The sequence below is a fragment of the Terrapene carolina genome, unplaced genomic scaffold, assembly GCF_002925995.2.
Source record: "Terrapene carolina triunguis isolate 2854851 unplaced genomic scaffold, T_m_triunguis-2.0 Scaffold641, whole genome shotgun sequence".
In the NCBI taxonomy this organism is placed as follows: Eukaryota; Metazoa; Chordata; order Testudines; family Emydidae; genus Terrapene; species Terrapene triunguis.
Window position 1 is genome coordinate 1,992,600 of NW_020664992.1, and position 23,594 is coordinate 2,016,193.

General features: G+C 41.5%; 1 protein-coding gene across 2 annotated transcripts in view; it reads right to left on the bottom strand.

Moving 5' to 3' along the window:
* Positions 1 to 5,116: 5,116 nt before the first annotated feature.
* LARP4 (La ribonucleoprotein domain family member 4) overlaps positions 5,117 to 23,594 on the bottom strand; it is a 43,895-nt gene continuing 25,417 nt past the window's right edge. For both annotated transcript variants that reach the window (XM_024214756.3, XM_024214755.3), the window contains exons 11-16: positions 17,519 to 17,752; positions 16,120 to 16,168; positions 11,588 to 11,746; positions 10,841 to 10,962; positions 10,363 to 10,531; positions 5,117 to 9,967 (exon numbers count right to left, since the gene is read on the bottom strand). In XM_024214756.3, coding sequence (XP_024070524.2) covers positions 9,632 to 9,967; positions 10,363 to 10,531; positions 10,841 to 10,962; positions 11,588 to 11,746; positions 16,120 to 16,168; positions 17,519 to 17,752 — 1,069 coding nt within the window. In that variant the 3' untranslated portion in view covers positions 5,117 to 9,631. The remainder of the gene's footprint in view (positions 9,968 to 10,362; positions 10,532 to 10,840; positions 10,963 to 11,587; positions 11,747 to 16,119; positions 16,169 to 17,518; positions 17,753 to 23,594) is intronic.

The window sequence follows — 23,594 nt, forward strand, 5'->3', positions numbered from 1 at the left end:
TCTCCCAGGGAGCAGGTGAGGATCTCCCTCAGGGTCAGGGCCAGCTCCCCACATTGGCACAGTGCCATGGGGGGGGGTTGATGTTTGGAAGCGGCACCTGCGCCAGCCCTTTCCCCTCCGTCGCGCTGCGGGGTTTAGTTTCACTTTCCCTCGCCCCAGGAGGCAGCTGCGCCTGGCCCCAGGCGTGGCGCATTGGAGGGCGAAGCTCACCTGAGCTCAGGACCGCGTCCTGCCTCCCCCAATGGCTCCGTCCCTCGGCCGCGCCGGTCACCATGCCCGGCTGGCTGTCTCCTCCTTGCTCGACCGCAGGCTCCCACTGACCGTCCTGCGCAGCGCCCCTCACTGTGGGGACAGGTTTGTTATGGAGGCCTCACTCCCTGCTTTTTGGCACCCCCAAATCTTGGTGCCCTAGGCAGCTGCCTAGTTCACCTAGTGGTTACACCGGCCCTGCTTCTGCCACCTCTCCGTGGTGCAGAGGGTGGGGTAGAGGGAACCATGGGCTTACCAAAGCCGCTAGGTTTATGGCTTATTACGAAGGTTAAGATTTTGTCATGGTTATTTTCAGTAAAAGACATAGGCAGGTCGTTAGCAATAAACAAAAATTCACAGAAACCTAGGACCTATCCCTGACTTTTACTAAAAATAAGGGGGAGGACTGACAAAGAGGGGGTTGACAGAACCAGCCTCCACTTCTTCGGCAGGGGCTGAAGCCAAAGACGTAATGAAGGTTTGTTAGTTACACAATCTCTATATCCTTATTTACTACAACACTCTGTACCCCCTCCCCCTTTTTTTGTCTGATAAAGGGACCATTCAAGGTGAAGTTATTTAGCATAATTTAGTTTAGCTGAGAATGTGAGGGAGATTCCCAAACTGCAGGCATTCTTTTCAGGTGACAAATCTGAGGGCAGGTCTTCACTACGGGGGGGGTCGATTTAAGATACGCAAATTCAGCTACACTAATAGCGTAGCTGAATTCGATGTATCAGAGCCGACTTACCCCGCTGTGAGGACGGCGGCAAAAATCGACCTCCGCGGCTCCCCGTCGACGGCGCTTACTCCCACCTCCGCTGGTGGAGTAAGAGCGTCGATTCGGGGATCGACTGTCGCGTCCCAACGAGACACGATAATTCGATCCCCGAGAGATCGATTTCTACCCGCCGATTCAGGCGGGTAGTGTAGACCTAGCCTAAGAAACTCTCCCAGCTTGAAGTGTCATTATAGGAGGTTTTGGAACAAATTGATAAATTAAACAGCAATAAGTGTATAGACACCTGCGTGACACCTAGGACCAGTACTGCTCAACATATTCATAAATGATCTGGAAAATAGTGAAGTTGCAAATTTTGAATATGATACAAAACTACTCAAAGTTGCATCCAAAGCAGACTGTGAAGAATTACAAAGGATCTCACAAAACTGGGTGACTGGGCAACAAAATAGTTTAATATCCAGTGTTGATAAATGCAAAATAATGCACATTGGAAAACAAACCCACATATAAAAAAATAAAATGATGGGTTCTAAATTAGCTGTTACCACTCAAGAAAGAGAGCTTGGAATCATTATGAATAGTTCTCTGAAAACATCCACTCAATATGCAGCAGCAATTAAAAAAAAAAAAAAAAAAAAAACGCTAATGTTGGGATTAAGGGATAGATGACACAGAAATACCATATTGCCTCTATATAAATACTGTGTGCAGATCTGATCGTCCCATCTCAAAAAAATATATATTGGAAAAGGTACAGAAAAGGGCAACAAAAAATGATGAGGGGGATGGAACAACTTCCATATGAGGCGAGATTAATAAGACTGGGACTTTACAGATTGGAAGAGACAACTAAAGGGGGATATGATAGAGGTCTATAAAATCATGACGGGTGTGGAGAAAGTAAATAAGGAAGTGTTATTTACTCCTCATAACACAAAGAACTAGGGGTCATAAAATGAAATTAATAGGCAGCAGGTTTAAAAACAAACAAAAGGAAGTATTTCTTCACACAATCTACAGTCAACCCATGAAACTCTGTGCCAGTGGATGTTGTGAAGGACAAGACTAACAGGGTTCAAAAAAAGAACTAGATAAGTTAATGGAGGATAGGTCCATCAATGGCTATTAGTCAGGATGGGCAGGGATGCAATGTCCCTAACCTCTGTTTGCCAGAAGCTGGGAATGGGCGAGGGGATAGATCACTTGATGATTCCCTGTTCTGTTAATTCCCTCTGAAGCACCTGGCATTGGCCATGTCAGAAGACAGCATACTGGGCTAGATGGATCATTGGTCTGGGCCAGGATGGCCATTCTTATGTTAATGTATACTAACTGTTCGACCCTGTATGTAGTTGTGATACACGGAGTACCTTTCCCAGACCTGAAGCAGAGCTCACTGTAGTGCAAAAGCTGGTCTCTTTCACCCATTAATGTTGGTCCAATAAAAGATTCTCACACTCCATCTTTCTAATACCTGGGACCAACATGGCTACCCTGCAACTGCAACAAACAGGTTTGACACCCCTTGCCCCTACTGAGTCCTACACACCCCTCCACATCAGTTGCAGTAGTAGCAGCCTCTGTCCTGTTGGCAACTCTGGACCTGGTCCTTTACAGAATAAACAATAGGGGCCAGGGCAGGGCCAAGACTGTGAACATGGCAGCCATGGCAGGGAACAGGCCTGTGACATTATTGCACTATGGCTGTTACCAATGCTGAGTGTCCAACAATTGCTCCTAGCAGCTTCCTAGTTCCTAGGGTGACCAGACAGCAAGTGTAAAAAAATGGGGACGGGGGTAATAGGAGCCTATATAAGAAAAAGACCCAAAAATCGGGACTGTCCCTATAAAATCGGGACATCTGGTCATCCTACCTATTTCCTCCCTTTCCTGCTCGGTATTGGCCCCTCCCCACCACAATGAGGAGCAACACAGCAGGGGGCAAGCTACTTTAAGGCAATCAAGTGAAGCAGCTTCCACCATTTGTTACATTTTGAAGAGGTGTGCCTGGGGAGGGATGCTGACTTGACTGCCCCCTACCCCCTTGGACAGGCAACAGAGAATCATCGAGCTGTTACCACTCAAGGAAGATCGTGTAGTCATCGTAGTTAGTTCTCTGAAAACATCTGCTCAATAGCCCACAGCAGTCAAAAAAAGCTAAAAATGTTAGGCCTCATTAGGAAAGGGATAAATAAGACAAAACATCATAACGCTATAAACCATGGTATGTCCACACCTTGAATATTGAATGCAATTTCATTGCCCTGTCTCAAAAGACACATTAGAATTGGAAAAGGCATAAGGAAGGGCAACAAAAAACAATTAAGGGGTACAGAACAGCTGCCATATAAACAGATAAGACTGGGCCTGTTCAGATTGGAAAAGAGAGGACTAAGGGAGGATATGATAGCAGTCTATAAAATAATGGTGTGGAGAAAGAACACAAGAATTAGAGAGGACCTGATGAAATCAGTAGGCAGGTTTTAAAAAAAGGGAAATACTTCTTCACACAATGCAGTCAACCTGTCAAATTCATTGCCGCGGAATGTTGTAAAGGCCAAAAGAATAACCTAATTTTCTTTTAATCCTGTAAATTCAGAGAGGATAGATCCACCAATGTTTATTAGCCAACACGGTCAGGGACACAAGCCCATGCTCCAGGTGTCCATAAGCCCTCAACTGCCAGAAGCTGGGACTGAACAACAGGGGATGGATCACTCAGAATTGCTGTTCTGTTCACTATCCCTGAACCATATGGCACTGGGCCACCGTCAGAAGTCGGAATACTGGGCTAGATGGATCATTGGTCTGACCCACTATGGCCGTTCTGATGTTCCCACAGCCCATTCAGACTTTGGCAATGCAGCTGATAGTACTAAAAGCAGGGGCCACTGGTGCTAGTTACAGTGAAGCATCCATTCACTAGACATTGATCTGCAACTACCTTCTGTGGCATCAGTAATAGAACCTCAGGGGGCCTCTGTAGAATAGTGCTGCTTAGGGCTCTTGTGATTGATAGGAAATAGATAGTCGTCTATTCCTGCACAGGCCAGCCAACAGAGAATGTATTCAAAGAGGAGATTACGGTTTGTGGCAGCAGCATGCCGACACTGTCCTCCACATCTAGCACTGATGGACAGTAAGATTAGTTCAGCAGCTCCCAAACTGTACTGGTTCACATACCACCTTAAAAAGTGGTTGTGAAATTAACTGATGGAACATCAAGCTCATGTATTACAACATGGAAACCCCTGCTTTAGTCATAGGCAGCTTTCTTCGAGTTCACTCTACTTAAAATTCCCATTCTGTAGGGTCTTAGGTCAATTACCACTCCATCCAGGACCCTGCATGCAATGTAAACAGGCCAATGAAGCTACAGGTTCTGAGTTCTATTGAAAGTCAGGCCATTAAGATGGCTGAACTGAGCTACGGCTGACACATTGGTTACCTTGTCACACAGATGTGGCATGTAACCTGCCTGTACACATGGTGAAATGGGGCTTCAGAGCACATGAAGCTGACAGAACCCATCTTGAGGCTCTTTGGAACAAGACATGCTTCCACTGAAGGGCACACCAGCTGTGGAATCCCTTACTGCACTCATGTCTTGTTCTAGAGCACAACACAACTCATGCCACATTTGAGAGGCCTTCCCAAAACAGGTGAAACAGATTTTCTTCCTTGGGTTCCTCTCTCTGAGGGAGGCTCATGAAGACTGAAGAAGGGACTAGCAAGAGCTACTACATTGATCAGTATGCTAGAAATACAGAGATAGGAGATTACTTGCACTTTTGTTTTACCTGCCATTAATGACCTCTTGCTCTCAAATATAGGAAAGGAAGAAATGGTCCATCTGCAATCGACACATCATTCTGGAGTCAGGTGCTCACTAACTTTCCTTTCCAGAATAAATCTGAACTACTGTGGCCTTTACTATTTTCCTTCAACCTTTCCATCTTAAAGAAATCCATCTTCTTTCCTGTAACATGAAACAATACTATCTCAAGACGGCAAGGATAGGAGATATTATGCAATGTTTAAAGTCATGTATGGAAAGTAGTATTAGAAGCCATTTAACATCAGAACAGCATCTCATTGTGAAATCAAAGACAGAAGGATTGCTTCTTTAAATCAGCTTTATTTTTCTAACTTTTATTTCAATTTCCCATAGCACCTTGGCAATGTCAAAAACAGAAATACAAATACATGTATTATCATTTTAACATTTAAAGCATGAACCTACTTTACAGAAATTGTTTTGGACAGTTTTGACAATGGACAGAGTATAGAAGCCAGATAAGTTGCTTTTTTTCTTCTTTCACTGAAGCCCTACCACTTTGGAGAGAGATCATACATGCCAAGGGAATGTCAGAATTGTCTGGGAGGAGCGAGATGTCAATAGTCACAAACTCAATATATTATCTGCATATTTTGTATTTTATAAAAATTAGAACAAAAGCCATTTGTGCACAATCTGTTTACATGTGAAATTGTATTTTTTTTTTTGATATTGTATCCATAACTGAAGCTCCATAAAAATAAACCTCTGGTTCTTAAATATAAAATTGAAAGTTGTTACAGGTTAGTTTGCAGATGGATTTTTCAGAAATAATCTTTAACTCCTTTCAAGTCCTCCCAACAGTATATTAAAACCAGACTCATTTGACCTCTTGAAGTGTCTATGCTGGGGACACTTAAGAGAAGAGCCAACTAAAAAAAACTAAAACAAAATCATGTACCATCCTAAAGGAAGCTCAGACTAGATGTAATATATATACAAACAAGAAGAGCATGATAAATCATTCAGATTAATGGCAATCTTATTTCAGAAGGAAATATCAAAAATTAGAAACCAAAAGTCTATTTGCATATCTGTTGCAATCAAGGATTTACAAAATAAACTCATCAGAAGCAAGTTTTCCTCCTAAGTGCATTTCTGTTGCATCTTGTCTGTAATACAATGGTTCATTTTACAAGTTTAAAATATTGCCTGTACACAGATGTTCTCCCCAGTGAACGTTCACTTGGGTAACAGTAAAAACAGTGGACACTTTCAAGATATTTAAGTGGATATTGACAAAGTAGTAAGGCCATAGCTATTTAACTACAGTAAAGCATTGATTAAGTCACTTAATTGCTACTGATCTGCCACAATATCATCCTTGTTCTCTTCTGGTTAATAGGATGGATTACTTTATTTTACCTACGGCTAAAACTGCACCATCATACTGTGCCAAGCTAACTTGGTTATTTTTTTTTTTTAAACAAAGATAGCAGGAATGTAAGATGCTATAAAAAACTAACTTAATTTTAGAAATTAAACAAACTTTTGCACTTTTTAATTTTACAATCACATGCAAATAGTCCCTCCTTCCCCTCCCCAGAAACAAAAAAATGGCCCAATCTTTTCCACAAATAAAGTAGAAGAAGTTTAACTAGGGGAATACACCTTTGTAGCTAACAAAATAAAACAGACTAATTTTGGAAACAAGTGACCGTTTGTGAAACTAAAAGTTATTTGAGATCTGCACTTTGTGTGTTCGTGTTTCATTGTTGTTGTTTTTAAATACAGTCAGCAGGGTAGAAGAATACATGTTTGCCCGATGTAGTGAGCTATCAAGGAGAGAGCCACTGAGAATCCATTATCTTCAATAGCTCAATGAACTTTTGTGGAACAAGAGCCAGTTTTACCTCTGGTAATAAGTTGATGCACCTCAACTGAGGTCAATGGAGTTGCACCAGCAGTGAATCTGGCTCCCAAATGGTCATTCTGTCCTTGTTTCCAATTGTCTGTCAAACAGGAAAACTTGGTGGGTAGAAACAAGAATTTGCCTGAGACTATATCTGGAGAATGAGAAGTAGCAGCTAGCCCATCTATGTTATGTATTTGCCATGCAATACAAGTACTGCAGGAGAACTTGCACACAAAACTATTGTTTTCACAGCCTTTATATTTACTTTATTATTCCCACCCCAAGCCCCCCAAAAAGACAAAAAGTGTCCATGGCGGTGGGGGAAGGAGGGGAATCCTAATGTTAAATCTTTGCACACCAGTATCAATTAGTTTAGTTATGGTGAGCTCCCTAATCTGATAGAGTTAGAATATGCTGGATAAAGCCAACAAGTTTACAGATTTATTTGCATACACTATACAAGACCATAACCTGTTGCTGGAAAATGCACATTTAAGACATAAAACATTCCTTCCACACGTCAAGTTTTCCAATCACCTTACAAGAAAAAAAGATTGAGCTGTAAGGATTTTTTTGTACATCTAATCAAGGAAAAAGCTACACTTTACAACTGTCAGAAATACTCAAGTTCTATCTTTCAGCTCAACAAGCTCTATGCACTGATTTAAAAGCAGATGCCCACATAGGTAAAAATTAACATGCCAGTACAGCCAAGCTAGGCCAGAGACTGTACATTTGCAAAAGCCTCTTCCCAAAGAGCTTTTCCTCTTAACTGCAACCAGTTTATGGCTGCTATTCCAATTCCAATACATGTTCACTCTGCGATGAGAGTGCACATTACCCCAATACTGGTGACTATTATACAGAATACATGTTATTTTCCAGTCTGAGTGCAGTAATTAAGTTTATAAAATTATTTATAAAAAGCAGCTTCTTTGAAATTTGATGCATTTCACAGAGCTCTTGACAGTTTAAATATTTAAACTTCTTTGTATCATTTCCATCAAATGTAGCATTATCCAAGTAAACTGAAACAGGTTTGTAAGCATTTTTAAACTATAGATTTGATCCATGATTTTGGTAAATTAAACTCCCAAACCCATTACAGGCAGTTTAAAAGTGAGTAATGATTGTTTTTGTATATGTAACATGCACAAAATGAACAGTTAACTGCATAAATATATGACTCATGAATCAAATCAAAAGCAACTGCCAAACTGAATAATAAGTTAGAGAAATGACAACTCTGGCTTTATATATATATATTTATAAAAATAGATACAAGAGTTCTCAAAGCAGTTGATGGAGAATGCCTATCGAGTAAGAAATCACCAAGGATTAACCTGGCTAAGAAATCAAAAGATGAAAATTTCACAGTTAATGTCATTTTAACTGCCACTTACATACCGTAAACATCTTAGTAATATATGCTAGTGATGCCATTAGAATGAATGTATCACAACTGATTATTCCAGTGTTCACAACTTACAGCTTTAAATTTGTATACGTCCTATTCACTTAAAAAAAACAAAAAAAACAAACAGGTACAATTCTTACTGCTGTGAGCTACTTTTCTTAACACTTTATACAGAACTTACAATGTGGGCATGTTTATTTTGGCAGATTCACGCATTGTATTTTTCCTGTTTCCTTCAGTCCTTTACGGTAATTACTAGGTTGTAAACTTAACGGCCTACTACACAATAGTGTTGTGGATTTAGTCGAAGTAACCTCTCTGAAACAAAGTTAAAACCTCATGGCCTTTGTTCCACTTTAAACTGTTAGTTCCAAGCAACTGAAAAGAGTCAGGAGCTACTATCTGCTGTAGAGTTTCCCCTAGTACTTGAGTCACTATATGGAAACCTGGCCGTGCCCCCAATGTCTCAAAGGAAATAAAAAGCCTCAATTTTAGACCCATTTAGGGCTTTGAACCTGCCCTCAAGACTCCCACCTGCAAAGCAGAATTCCATGAGTGGGACTGAAAGCTCAGGCTCTTCACATGTGAAACTACCACCTCCTGCTGTGCAGTCTTCCATTAACTGGGCCTAACTCAGGAAAACATACCAGATAAATGCACACAAGTCTGTAATAAAGGGGTTAGAGAAAGTAGCATTTAAGCAATAAAAAAAATTAAAATGCTGCCCTCAATTGGTAGAAAAAAAGGGGAAAATTAAAAATCCCAAACATGCCCCCACCCCCCCTTCTTGTGTCTAGGATACTGACTATTCTTACTGTCCTTATGGTCTGATCTACAATCAGATCTCCAGTAAAATCAGAGTTTAAAAAACGTTTGCTCTATGAAATATTAGTAAGGTCAAAAGACTAAATTTCAAGCTGGAAACACCAAGTTCTACTACAGTAGTGCATTCAGTTTTTACCATCAGTGACTAAGTCATGACAAAACAGTATCTGGCTGCACGCATGCAACTCAAGCACTCCGACCAAGAATCTCAGTTGTGGATCTGCTTTGCAATGCAAGGCCATTAATGGCATACATATCATCCTACAAGCCAAACGTTAAATAGGTTTAAAAAAGTAAGTTCTAATTTTACAGAAATGCTTTTTTTTTTTTCTTCCAAAAATAATATTCTCTTGCCCTCTTCCTTCTACACTGAGGGACATATTATGTCGTTTCATTTTTTCATCTGGTCAAAGCACTAATTCACAATCTCAAAGTTGATTTCAGGCAGGAAACACTCTGCAAATTAAAAAACAAAAAGATACAAAAATTATAATCTCTATATATTTATATTGATTGGAATCCTCCAGCATTTGTGAAATCACTTTTAGAGATGAATTTTGGGACCCTCCCCACCTTCTCCCACTCAAACCATATACTCCGATTCAGTATTCGTGTTCCCCGAATACCTCCTCCTTATAGTCCGTCTCCTTTGCTGCTCTTTAGTCCACAGCTCAAATTAAATAGAGAAGAGTTGGATGAGTTTTACTTTGGTGATCGGGGTGGCACATACTGCTCCTTGCCGATACGCCGAGGTGCTCCCTGAGGTGAAGATCTGCGTCCAAACTGGCGTCTCTGTTCCCTGATTTTTCCAGCAGCTCCCTTGGGAGGCCCGTTGCCTCTGAACCCAGAAAGATCCTTTGCCCGGCCTTCAAGCTTCTCATGGGCCCTCTCTGAAGCCTTCTCAGAAGTATTGTTTTCTTCATTTTTGGCAGGGGGAGCTACATTGGTACGAAGCTCCCTAAGTGGCTGAACAGGAACTGGAGTTGGCTCCTTTGGGGGTTTCTGGCAGACTTCAGCGTAACTTAGCTTGCGTGGCTCCTTTGGTGCCAAGGGTAGAGAAAGAGTAAAGTTTATGCATTCTGCTAAGAACAACCTATACCTGGAAAAGGCTCCTCAAGAATACCCCAGGCACACTGTTAAAGAACACAATGCCAGAACATGCTCTGTATAGTGAGCCAGGCTGGTTTAATATCCAGTGGCAGCTCAAAAGCCAAAATCTATATGAAGGTACTGTACCATGATCTGCTGGGGGGGGGGGGGAAAGAAAGAGAGTAGAGAAGAGAGGAAAACAGCCCCCTTGGGACTGTACCATGATCTGCCCTGGGGGTAGAGCAGAGAGGAAAGTAGCCAGTTTCCCTAGCCAACAGCCTCCAACGTGTGGAAGTCAGTTTACTAGAAAGTACTGAGATCTCACCCAAGGCAGCTGATCTTACCTGTATTGTCACAGTAAGCGCTGCATTTCCATTGGTAGAGGATGAAGTGGTATTTGTCCTTGATGGCTTTGCAGCACTGAGGGGACGTACAGAGACAGGTGGGGAAGTGTGGCTATTAACATCTTTCTGAGCAGAGACCTCCTCTGGCTTCTTGTCTGGCTGAGTTGTGCTGACAGATTAGACAAGATAGTGCAACGTTAGAATCTGTTTAAGAGTTAGTTCAGTTTCAAGAATGCCTTTTTCCCTTCTTTCAAGTCACTGCAGCAGTTTTAACCAAGTAGGATGCCCAAGGTCATTACCACCAGGTTCTGAACAGCAATCAGCTTTTCAGAGTAACAGAGGCCTAGTTACTAGTATAGTATAGAGGGGGACTGGAGCTAATGCTTCCTTAGAGTAGAAGTAACCAAGACTATCCTTCACACTACACAGCAGCTTATTTTTAAAAACATTTCTCAAATTAGCCAAGCGAATTATATACCTTGGGGCAGGAACCTCAGCCCTGCTTGGTGAACTCACACTTGTGACAGGTTGCTGGACTGGACTGTGTGCCTGCTCTTCTTGAGCAGATGCAGGACAACTGACCGCCAAGTCTTTGCTCTCCTGAAGAGACAACAGGAATTTTAAAACTGCAGAAGGACGACAGTCATTATGCCAGTACTTGTGTTTTAGTCACCAGACATCAAGAATTTAAAGTTAAATATATATGTACAGGAAGAGTTAAGATTTATTTTGTTATATAGAATATGCACATGGCACTTATTTCGGTGCAAGTCTTCTATACAGAACTGCCAGCTTTACATCAGGTGAAAAAACATGGGACAGAGAACAAACAAGGCTATTGCCTTCTGTACAACTGCAGAGACCAGCAGCAGCACCACTGCAGGTAAACAGATTCTTCCAAAACCCACCCCTACCCCAAACTCCCTTTATCTGATCTGTACTTCAGAAGCCACCACTGCTGATCTGGCTGCTTTATTTTGAAATACAGAGTGCCAACACTAAGTCTGGAAAGAGGAGTGGTAATTGCACAGGTTCCATTAGACACCACCTGGAAGCCCGTGAGCCCAAGAACAGAAACAGAAAAAGCTAGAATATTGTATGTTTAGACCTGCTTGGGGACAGTGCAGTTTACAGCTCTACCAGAATAAGCCTGAATAATTTTAAGGACATGTGGAGGAGGGAAGTTAACCATCTTGATGTGCACTCCAGAAGTAGAAACAAGTACCTTCTCTTTGCCAGTTCCTTTAACAATGTCAGACATTCTGCTTTCCAACACAGGTTCTCCTTGTATTTTTGCTGTACTGCCAGGCAGAGGAGGGAAATTTGATGCTAGTAAGTCAAACTTTGGTGTCTGAGTCTTTGTTTCTGCTGAAGGCTGAGGTCGCTAGAAGAAAAAAGAAGGTCTGTTAACATGTAACCATAGCGCCTTGTGTTGTGAGCCTATAAAGGTCTCAAGTTAAGTAATGTCAAAACAGTTCCTGAATGGAAGTCTATCAAACACCACATCCTGCATGATGAAATCTTGAAGATTCAGGGATTGTATTCTTCCCTCAGAGTCAGTCTGCAGCCCATCCCTGATGGTGGGTGTCAATGCAGTGACATCTTTCAGAAGAGAAACTCCATATGGCTTTAATAAGAACTGGGATGTTTCCTGGTCAAATGCCAACTGCAATGGTTTCATTTTGCCTCCCTATACTTGTTTTGCAGTTTCAGTTCAGTGAAGTCTATGTTACTGCTCATCTAGAGCATAAAGTGACTACAGACCTGCTCTGTAACTCTTGTTCCTCAAGACACGGTGCACACATCCATTCCACTTCAGGTGTCTGTGTGCCAGTGCATCAAAGCCGGAGAACTTTTCCCATAACTGTACCTGCAAGGGCAGCACGTGCTGCCTCAACACACTCCTTCTGCTAAGCAAAGATAAGGCATGGAGCACCTGACCCTCCCCCCACCTCAGTTCTTTCACACCTAAAGCCTGCATCTGAAGTGATTCTGATGGAGAGGGGAAGGAGGGTAGGTTGTGGATGAGTAACATCTCAAAGAACAGGTATGTAACCATTTTTTCCCCATCTTCAAATGCTTGAGGTCACTTCAGGTGACTCACAAGCAGTTCTCAGTTGTCAAGGGTATTGAGTCTACCCGAACAAGGATCCCAGTACTTCTCTCCCAAATTTAGCATTGTTACTGGAGGCCTGGGAGAGAAACAATGAGTGGTAAGCAACTGAATCAAACTGAAGACCAGGTAACAGCTCTGCAAATGCATAGAGTCCATATAGAATATGCTAAAATTCTTTGACATAGAGAACGTTTGCAAAGTTGTAGTAGACACAAATGCAGAAGGAAATCCAGGATGAGATGTTCTCAGAGCAAACAGGTTTCCCTTTCATTCGCTCAGCAAAGGAAATGTATAACGGAGGAGATAAAACTAAACTCCTTAGACCCGTCCAAGTAAAAAGAATCTGTCATGAACTTCTAAGATATGTAGCATCTATCTGTGTGAGAGTGAGGCTTGGGAAAAACTGGCAAACAAACAGTTTGATTCAAATGAAAATCTGAAACTTTAGTGAGAAATTTGGGGTACTGATGCAGGGCAACATTGTCTTTGTAAAAAATCCTACAAGGAGGGTGAGCCATCAAAGCTCCAAAAACTTCCTAGCTTAAGTAATGGCTATTAGAAATGCCACATTTAATCGAGCGAGGAGACAACGAGCATGTGGCCATGGATTCAAAAGGAGGTCTCTTCAATCCTGTGAGAATTAAGTTTAAATCCTAGGACAGAGTAAGATCTTTAATAGGTGGGGAGAAAGTCCGTCCAAACCATTTAAGAATTTGACAGAGTTGGAAGACACAGACCTGCCATCTACAGGTGTGTGAAATGCTGGGATTGCAGCCAGGTGGACCCTCAGTGAACTACTTGAGAGACTTCTCTCTTAAGCCAAGCAGAAAATACAGAATAAAAGACTACACTTCCTTCATGGGTTTCTATTTATGTCAGGACCAAATAGAGAACCTCCTCTACTTCGTAAGGAAAGTGAACCTGGTAGAAGCCTGACTGACCATGGATCAATCAATTGTCCAGGTATGAATACACCTGGACTCCCACCTTTCAGAAAGCTGCTACCACCGCCATGCACTTCATAGAAATTTTAGGGGGCCCACAGCCAACTAAATCAAGGGACCATGAACTGATAACGAACAACTGCTATGACAAACCTTAAGAATTTTGTGTGGCTCTGGCATACAGCTACATAGAAGTACGCATCCTTTAAGTGGACATTAGCAAGAAAGTCAGAGAAAGGAAGAGGATAACAGAAGACAGGTAACCATACAAAACTTGATTTTCTTAATGTATTGATTTCACAGTTCTAGAATAAGTCTGAAGACTGATTTGAGAAAGTATCAGGAATAAAATACCTTCCCCCAAGATTGAGACAGTATATCTTCTACAGCCTCTAGCGATAACAGACTGAACTTCTTGAATTAATACAGCCTTGTGAGAATGATCCCTGAAAAGGGATGGGGCATCAGAAAAGGGGACAGAATTGAACTGCAAGGTGTAACTCAGTCCCTCTATTGTGTGCTGCACTTTGACAGGTATGCAAGATACCTGCAGTCATGAAGCACAGCACATAGTGATACCAGTTGCTATCACACAAGCCAATGAGTCCACCATCTAATGCAACCTGCAGAGATAAACAAAAGGGTTGCCAAGTTATAACATGAGAAGCGGTAGCGTCTTCATAGCAGGCAAGGTAAGCCCTGGATAGCTATACAGAATAGTACAAGAACAGCAACATTAAAATTCTAATCAGCAACGGCTGCCTGTTGGCGAGCTCTGCAGATCAGTGTGCTATACTGCTCCGGTCTCAGCCCAAGAAAACATCTTTTTGGAAGAGGAACAAGATGCATCTCTTTTCTTAGTAAAAATGTTACAAACAAATGAACTGCCACACAGCATCTGTATGAATCCTACCAAACTCTTTGCCTCGGTGATATCTTGTGGCTGGGCCTCCCGCAGGTTAATTATGCATTTCTTTTACATGCTTTATTTTAGCAGTCCTGAAACAGCATTGGCCTGAATAAGGCATTGCTAAGGCAGGTGCTGATCAGACTATTCAACATTTTCTGTCCCCATAAAAGAAACAAGCCACAAAGCAGGATCTGACCATAAATGCTAAATAACTAACTGCCCATAAGCCTAACTTCTTGCACTCCCTTTGAACAGGTCATCTCAGGTCCCAGTCAGGCTTCCATTGAAGCCAACGGGACTTCTGACAATTACTTCTATGGGAAGAGGATCAGGTCTTTAGCATTCTATTATAAGGGAGAGATAATAGGAGCAAGCTGCCACGAGTTCCACCTAGTGGTCAATGTGGAGCAGCACACTTTTGGAAGAGCACTCAGCAACAAGGTTTCCTGTAGGATACACCTGTTATTAAAGAGAAGACAGGCTCTAAAAAAAGAAACAGGAAGTAATGGCTGGAACCAAGAGACTGATTTATTTTCACTTGTCAGGCAAACATACACATTCTATCTTCACAGCCTCAGACAGGAGCTAGTGCAGCCCATAGGATTACTTTGCTAGCTATTTTCCGAATTAATCCATTTTATTCTTATATTTTATCAGTATTAATGCCTATGAATTTAGGATGTGTTGAGGCATATGATGTGTGTTTCCTAATATACATAAAATAAGTTTTGCTGAAATGCAAGAAGCCTACCAGCCTGTATCCAGTAAGATCTGCTTAATAGCTAAAAGCATCATCAGTTAAGAGTAAGTCAGCATAAAAGCTGGTAACCTTTGGCATAGATGGGAATGGTCCCTGAACTTTGGGGAACCAAAGGGAGGAACTATACACAACACTGAGCAGGCTTATCCGGCATCTACAACCGGTTGGTAACCGCAGGGTAGTCGCCAAGAGAGCCTAGATTGGCAGTTTTTGGAGTGAGATAATCCTTATTAATATATAGAGATTAAGTGTCATAATCCACTAACCTATAGGATAAGAGTACGGAAATAAGGGTTGGGTATAGTAGGTTGGGCCTGAAGTACATAGTGTCAGGATCCTATAAAATACCTTGTAAAGATATCATAGGGAGCGCTTCTTTTAGCTCTTTTGGGTTTTTTTTTTTTTTTTTAAAGCTCTTTCAGCTCTTTTAGTCTTTAGCTCTTTCTTTTCTTTGTTCTTTTATATTCTATCAGCTCAGCTTGTGCAGTATAGTATCACTCAACATTCCTAACTATTGGGGAAGCCAGCACCATCGTATTATCGGGCATACCAGGAGTAAGGCTGGTCCTTCACCTCCTATTACCGGGTCCTCAAGGAAGGGTGAGAGTATGTTATGTTAAGGTACTTATAACATAAATGTTACCACCAGGAGTTTTGGAATTCTTTTACTGTTTTGCAGTCGTAAGTTTCATAGCATTTATTATTCTTCTGTTAATCTCAATCAAGTTTTATCAATTTGGTATTGTTCTCAGTGTGAGTGTTTTTGCCAAGCACGCCGAGAGTCCTCTCTTGATATAGAACTCACTGAGTTCTTGAGCCCCGTAGTCTGAATAGGACAAGAACCTATCAATCTTCTGGTCGGATGTGATCAGTGGCAAGCCATAACAACTAACCCATCAAATTCAGGTCAACACTAGAGGGAGGGGGAGGTACATGAAGTGGTAAGGCAGAGCCCATTTCACTGCCTAGGTCCCTCCCCTCTACCCGTCCCCCCCACCCCCCATGAAATAATGAAAATGGAACTTACTGAAAGACGGTCATCTTCTCGTCTTCTCCGACCTCTGAAAAAGTTCCTCCTTTAAGGGAAAAAGGAGGGAATTGAAGACAAACTTCAGCAAGCATATTAGTCTAGCTCCTAATTATATCCCCCATAAGGGGGAGCATGCACCTAAGTGCCCATTCTTCTTCCTACGGCTGATGTAAAAGTCAAACTATAATAGTGCCTACTGATCAGACCCAAGACACACCTCTTCTCCATTCTTAGGGGTCTAACTTTGTTTCTCAGTGCATTAACTTATTTTGCAGACTGAACAGGTGTCTTTTCTGTTACAAAGAAAGGTCTTTAGACCTACTTTTTTAGGACACAATGTGCCTGCTGGAGATTAGACTTTACTACAGTGAACAACTGTTACTTTGGTTCTCTTTAAAAACCTATACTGTAGCAACAGTCGTGCATGGGAATTTTTGGTCAGCAAGTTGTTTAGAGAGGGTCAGAACCCCAGTACTAACAGACACCAAAAATCAACTGGCTTTATCTCAGAAGATAAATGTTTGAAGCTCCCAGCCACTGAGCCCAGAGGACTTTGGTACTTGTTTAAAATTTAATGTAACCCCAAAGGCCACAGTTTTACTTAATGGATTGTTTGTATTCTGCAGGCCAGTCATAAATAGAGTTGTGGTAACAATCTAGTCCTTACAACATAGCGAAACCTGTCTTTGAACTACCTACAAGCTATTTGAATCTTAGAACAAAGAAAAGCCCAGAGTTAGCACAGCTGCCTTAAAAGAGAGAGGAGAGAGAAACAAAGATGTGCCAAGTGAGTGGTATGGGAAGGGGGGAAAATACTCTCCCTTTGCTTTACATGAGAAGTTGTTTCTAACGTTTTGCTTTAACTACTAACTGAAGGTAATTGCTAACATGCATGAGCTCCCCCCACGTTCATACTATGAGCCAGGAGAGACTTGTGGCATGTTTTACAATAATGAAACAAACATAAGCCTTAAAGTCTTAACACTACACTCAGATTACAAGTGTTATGTAGAACAGAGTTTGTACAGAAACATGTTTTTCTTTAATAAACCATTTTTAACTTCTACAAGGACATCCCTATTTACTACCAGCTGTATGGATTTCCTACCATTACAGCCTGTAAAAATGAATGGCGAGTCAAAAAGTTTTCAATCTCACTTAGAAAAGTTCAAAATGTATTATGCTCAATTTGCTTGTTTAATTGAATAGCAATTCCCTCCCTAGACCACTCCACCAATAACTGAATAGTTGTGTTCAGCACCTGAAGTTATTTTGGTTTATGAAAATTAATCTAAAGCTAGTTCGGCAATCTTTTCCCAACACTATGGCTCAGCGTTTCTCCAACCACACACTGCTTTCACTGTAACGTATGGCTCGCATTGCTGCAATTTTTTACCTGCCCCTGCCAAGACTGTAGTCTCCATTCTGCTCCATCTGCGAGGTGGGATAGTCCTTCTGAGAACAGCCTTGTTCCTGGTGTCCTGTTAATGTATTGGTATGTCGTTCCATACCAAAATTCCTCACGTTGGTTCTGTTCAGTGGTCCATCCCCCATCGACACTGTACCAACCACAGCTGTACCCTCTGCACAGTGTTCCGAGCTGCTTGATGATCGGAAATGAGGCTTCACGCTGTATGAGATACAAGAGGTTGTCATCACCACAACATAAGGACCAATAAGCAGAGTTCTCTCCCAAACAAACTAGAGCACTTTCGATAATATGATCTGAAGTAATTAAAAAGAGACAATAAATAAATGTTACTCCTCCATTGTTAAAACAATATCCCACGTGGTACCATGCACCCTTGCCATGACTTCATGGTCCAAGGACAAAATGCTCCATTGTGCAGCTCCCAAACCATGTAATTAGGCACCCTCAACCCATCTTTTCTTAGTAATCCTGAGTAGTCTTCCAGAAGTCCCAACTGACTCTAAAAAATTGTGACTATAAAGACAACAGAAAATCCTGCAAAAGCTCAAGAGAGTTAGGCAGCTAACACGCTATCACTAACATACAAGTGAAACAGAGGGAGATGGGCCGTGATTAGTCTATAGCAACAAAGGAGTATTAAAAAAGGTGGTATTTGCCTATGTGAGAGCAAGAACAAATACAGACACTTAATTCCACCACACTCAGTGTAACCAATTTGTTACTTCAGTGTCTACCTAATGACAGTTGCACATATCCTCTGCAAAATACAAGCAGATGATTCCAAACAAACAAAGTATTTCAAACAACACAGGAGCATCCAATTCACAGCTAAGAGAAAGTTTCCCCTTGGAAAGCAGCCTGAGTGACAAAAAATATAACTTTAATATATACTAAATGTTCAAGTCTAAATATTTACCTATCTCACACTATCTAAACAGACTGGATTCCCTCCTTGCAATCCCCCTCTAACTCTCCCACACACTTTGGCTTCCTCCAGTGTCCCCCGCCCCACAGCAAATCTCAAGAACCACCACCAGTTTGGAGCACAGGATTTTATGTACACCTCTACCCAGATATAACGCTGTCTTCGAAAGCCAAAAAAATCTTACCGCCTTATAGGTGAAACTGTGTTATATTGAACTTGCTTTGATCCGCCGGAGTGCACACACACACACACACCCCCCGGAGCACTGCTTTACCGCGTTATATCCGAATTCATGTTATATCGGGCCGCGTTATATCGGGGTAGAGGTGTATTTTCAACAAAAAAAAAAAAAAAAAATCTATACATTCCTGTGACACAGAGAATGTCCAAGGGCAGTCCCCAAATGCAAGGAATTCTAGACTGGCTAGTAAAGAGGCAGATTCCTTCTACTATCAAGTTCTTTCAAGGATCTGTCTTCCTTTCTCTTCAGCAGAGGGGAACTGAATATTTTCAGCAAGTTACCATCTGCTAATAGCAAACCATGGAACCAGAAATAAGAGAGAGATTCATAGATTCTAGGACTGGAAGGGACCTCGAGAGGTCATCGAGTCCAGTCCCCTGCCCGCATGGCAGGACCAAATACTGTCTAGACCATCCCTGATAGACATTTATCTAACCTACTCTTAAATATCTCCAGAGATGGAGATTCCACAACCTCCCTAGGCAATTTATTCCAGTGTTTAACCACCCTGACAGTTAGGAACTTTTTCCTAATGTCCAACCTAGACCTCCCTTGCTGCAGTTTAAACCCATTGCTTCTTGTTCTATCCTTAGAGGCTAAGGTGAACAAGTTTTCTCCCTCCTCCTTATGACACCCTTTTAAATACCTAAAAACTGCTATCATGTCCCCTCTCAGTCTTCTCTTTTCCAAACTAAACAAACCCAATTCTTTCAGCCTTCCTTCATAGGTCATGTTCTCAAGACCTTTAATCATTCTTGTTGCTCTTCTCTGGACCCTTTCCAATTTCTCCAATTAGTAATCTAATCTTGACGGTGCAAGATTCTTCCCTGTGCTCTATACTATATCTTCCAATGCCATTTTAAGTGACAAATGACACAATTTTGCCACTACTTCCTTTGGGTGGCTCCTGCACAGCTTGGTTGATCTAATGGGTAGGAAGGTGCCTCTTTGGCTCTCAAATGCAGGAAGTATATCAGGAAAGTCATCCACCCTTCATTTTAAATCTCAGCAACCCATGTGCTGAAGAACCATTTTCTGATTGTTCTGAAGCCCAGCCTATCTTGCCAATGTCATTCTCACGCTACTGTCCTCATATCCACAAGACAAGGAAGCTGATTAAGTCTGACACAACAATTTGGGAGTTTGTCACAGGGTGTGAACCTTTCACTCCTGCACACATGTTGCAACATTTCAGGCCCAAATAAATGTGACTGGTTTAAACAAATGTTGGTTTACTTTAAAGACAAAACAGCCAATATTTAATATTAGACTAGTGACTACCCACATGATGAGATAAATTAAGCTTAGCCCACAGGACAAAAAGCTATACAGGGGAAGCAGCATATAACCTTCTCCCTGGAGGAGGTTTTCTGGGATTGAAGGAGAAGAGTAGTCATGTTGAACAGAGATCGCCTAGTACTTCTTATCTCCAACAAACTTTATGAAACAATTCTCAGCCACCCAATAAGTAGCTTTTCTCCATCAACAAAATGAGGCAAAGGCAAAGAGACTTAAAGTGACAATCAGTTTAGGCTCAATGATTTTATTTATTTATATTTTTAAAAACAGAAGAGTTTATCATTTTTTGATTCAATGATTAAACATTGGCTGGTCAGATTCATAAAATTTAAGCCCAGAAGGAACCACTGTGACAATCTAATGTGGACTCCTGTGCAAATATTAAATTCTATTGCCTTCAATTCTAAAGATTCTCCTGCAAACCAAACACTACTACATTGTGCTATCACAAGAATTCATGAAGCAGCCTAGAAAGAGTGAAAGTTGTTTATTGCCCAAACTGAACGGGGGGGGGGGAGAGAGGGAACCCACCGTGCATAAACAGTATTAAATATAGAAGATCGAAAAATTTAAATCTAATGCATCAGTGGAGCTCAGTCCTTTCCAGACTGGAACCCCATATTACAACAGGAAAAAAAAAAAAAAAAAAAAAGTCTCCCATAAATTTGCCAATCCATCTGGTCTATTCCAACAGATTTCACAGGCCCATGCTGAAGAGGCATAAAAAGGAACGTGAACTTTAACAAGCATACCAATTACCAAGGAGGGCTGGGACTTTAAGGAACTCCTTGAACATGCAGAGCATCCTTTACATACCAGATAGGGACAGTCCAGGGAAAGAGAGGAATCCCTGCTGCTTGGGACATATAAAATTAGACTGGTACATGGACAACATGAAATAAATGTTCATTGGCAGGGAGGTTGCTAGAGCACTGAATAGGCTTTAGCATCTACAATAGGCATGGAAAGCAGATCTTAGTTAAGTCACTTAAGTTTGCCATTTTTGAATCCATTCATTCAAAGTGAAGGAAAAGTTTCTAGCTGTATGATTCAGCCCTCAGATCTCATAATCTCACCTGTCATTGAGAAGGCCACACAATCTTGGTCTGGGCAGAAGAACGAAAAGTACAGGAGAAAAGGGCAGAAGATAGGAGAAAGCAAAGAGAAGAAAGGAAGCAGTAAGAAATTGAGCAAGGAGAGTGTGCATGAAATGAGAGATGCCCAGACTTTTGAATGTTAGACCTATTCTCTCTGAGCGCGATATTTGATCATCACTGGGCCAACCCTCTGAGCCTACATCTTACTTATCTTGCTAGCATCCCAGCAGAGAGGGAATGTTTCTCAGAGGCTTCCACTATCCTCCTTAAATATAACATTTGAAATCCTGGAAACAGACTTTAAAGTTGCAATGGCATAAGGAAAGCTTCACACTAAGCTAACACGGACGTAGGGAAGGCTAGAGCACATCCTAGACGAAACGTGTTTGGAACCAGATTCCACCGTAGTGTGCAATAAAGCTACCTCCATCTTTCTACTACCTAGAAAGATCAGAGCTTCATTTGTGGAGAAGGAAGGAGCTCAAATAACTCAACTTTATGTTTCTCTACTAAAGAAAAGGCTTATTACAGTAGAGCCTCCCATTTAAGAGTCTTAACCCTTTAAAATTCCTACTGTTCTGAAGGGAGTTTCTCTTCCAGAGACTGCATCATGCAATAGAATTCCCACAATAAAGCAGGAGCTACCTAGGAGTAAGTACATGTTGTAACTTCTTGTCACCAGTGGATATGGAGCTCTTATCTAGAGCTATTACATTATTTGGTATGGTTTCTGACCAACCCTGGACTCAGTATGAAATTAGATGACTTATCTAATAGTAAAAGTTTACACTTTGCTTTGCTAAGATTCAGGACAGAATCTCTGTCTCAAAAGCCTTAAGAACAGGGGTCAATGGTGAACTTAAGGAACCTTTGATTATTAGAATGTGAAGTTCTACATAAGGAGATGTGTCTCCTTCAACTATATGGACCAGTCCCTTTGGTCAACAGCCAAAATGAGAGAAGGAAGCACTTGCCCTCTTGAGATATCCCCCTCCTCCTTTGAGGGCTGGATAGACAACTCCTATAAAAGCTAGTTAAGTCAGAGAAAACATTACCTTTGAGGGAAGATTGAAATTGGGTTTATTTAGCCTGGAGAAGAGAAGGGGAGGACATAAAAGTTTCCACGTACATCAAAGATTGTTACAAGGAGGAGGGTGAAAAATTGTTCTTGTTAACTTCAGAGGACAGGACAAAAAGCAATGGGCTTAAATTGCAGGAAGGGAGATTTAGATTGTACATTAGGAAAAACTTCTTAACTGGTAGGGTAGTTAAGCACTGGAACAAACTGCCTAGGGAGGTTGGGGAATCTCCCTCATTGGAGGTTTTTAAGGACAGGATAGAGAAACATATGTCAGGAGTGGTCTAGTTATTATGCAGTGCTGCCTGAGTGCAGGGGACTGGACTACATGGACTCTTGAGGTCCCATCCAATTCTACACTTCTATGATTCTATGTGATTATGATTGTACAGTGCTGATGCCAAGTATACTTAAATCTTTCCTGCAAGGAATCACGGGGGGCCTTGCCCCAAGAGGATCTGGTAGGGTTGCTTTGGCTGCCAGCCTAGAATCGAGGCTGAGTCAAGATTGCTAGAGAAAGAGCACAGTTTCAAAAGGCAAAAATTATGTGGATTACTTCCATCTGATAATTAGGAAGTGGATATATTTGCCCATCTAGAAGGCAAATTTACCCTTACTGTACATACCAGCTGGGCTGGACGAGTGTCAAAAATCTAGGTCTACAAACAAGAAATCCTATAAAAATGCTCCATTTATGTTTTAATAATCAATGGGACGCTGATAAACAGGCACAGCTCTAACACAGCTCAGTGGCAGTTGTGCAGGATCTGCCCCCATTAGAAACAATCCTCTAAATTCAGCTGCCTTGCTTGTCCCACATGAAGCAATAAACACTTCATTCTGCTCCTGAAGACCCAATTTCAAAGTCCATCCTCCACTGATCACGTCAATTTATGGCCATGAACTTTAACTTCATTACCAAATGTTTACAGCACAGGCAGTTGTCAAGTGAAGTCTCAAACATAAAAGCGATTACTGTGCTAATCAGCCTGCTTGCTGCATTCAGTAGGAAAGCCTGCAAATAAGTTTCCACCCTATAGTCTTTTGTAATTATAGAGCATTGCTCCAATGACACACAAGGTTGTTTTCCTCCTCTGCAAATGACTGTATTTGAGCTCACTCTAAAATTATATCAGGAGAGAGACTGATGTGGTAAATGAATTACAGTGATAAAATTGCTGAATGCTGAATTTATCTAATAGTAAGAGCCTGCGTCTCTGAAGTTGTATAAGGTGAGTGGCTCTACAATGTTAGTCTCACTACAGAAGCTGAATTTGTCTTGTAGGAATTTCTGTTTAGGAAATAAGGCAGCCGTGAGTTAGAAGCATCAGTTTTTAAAGAGGAAGCTATCTTGGTTTCAGACTTAAAACACATGACTCTTAATGGTAGCCCCTTTGAAG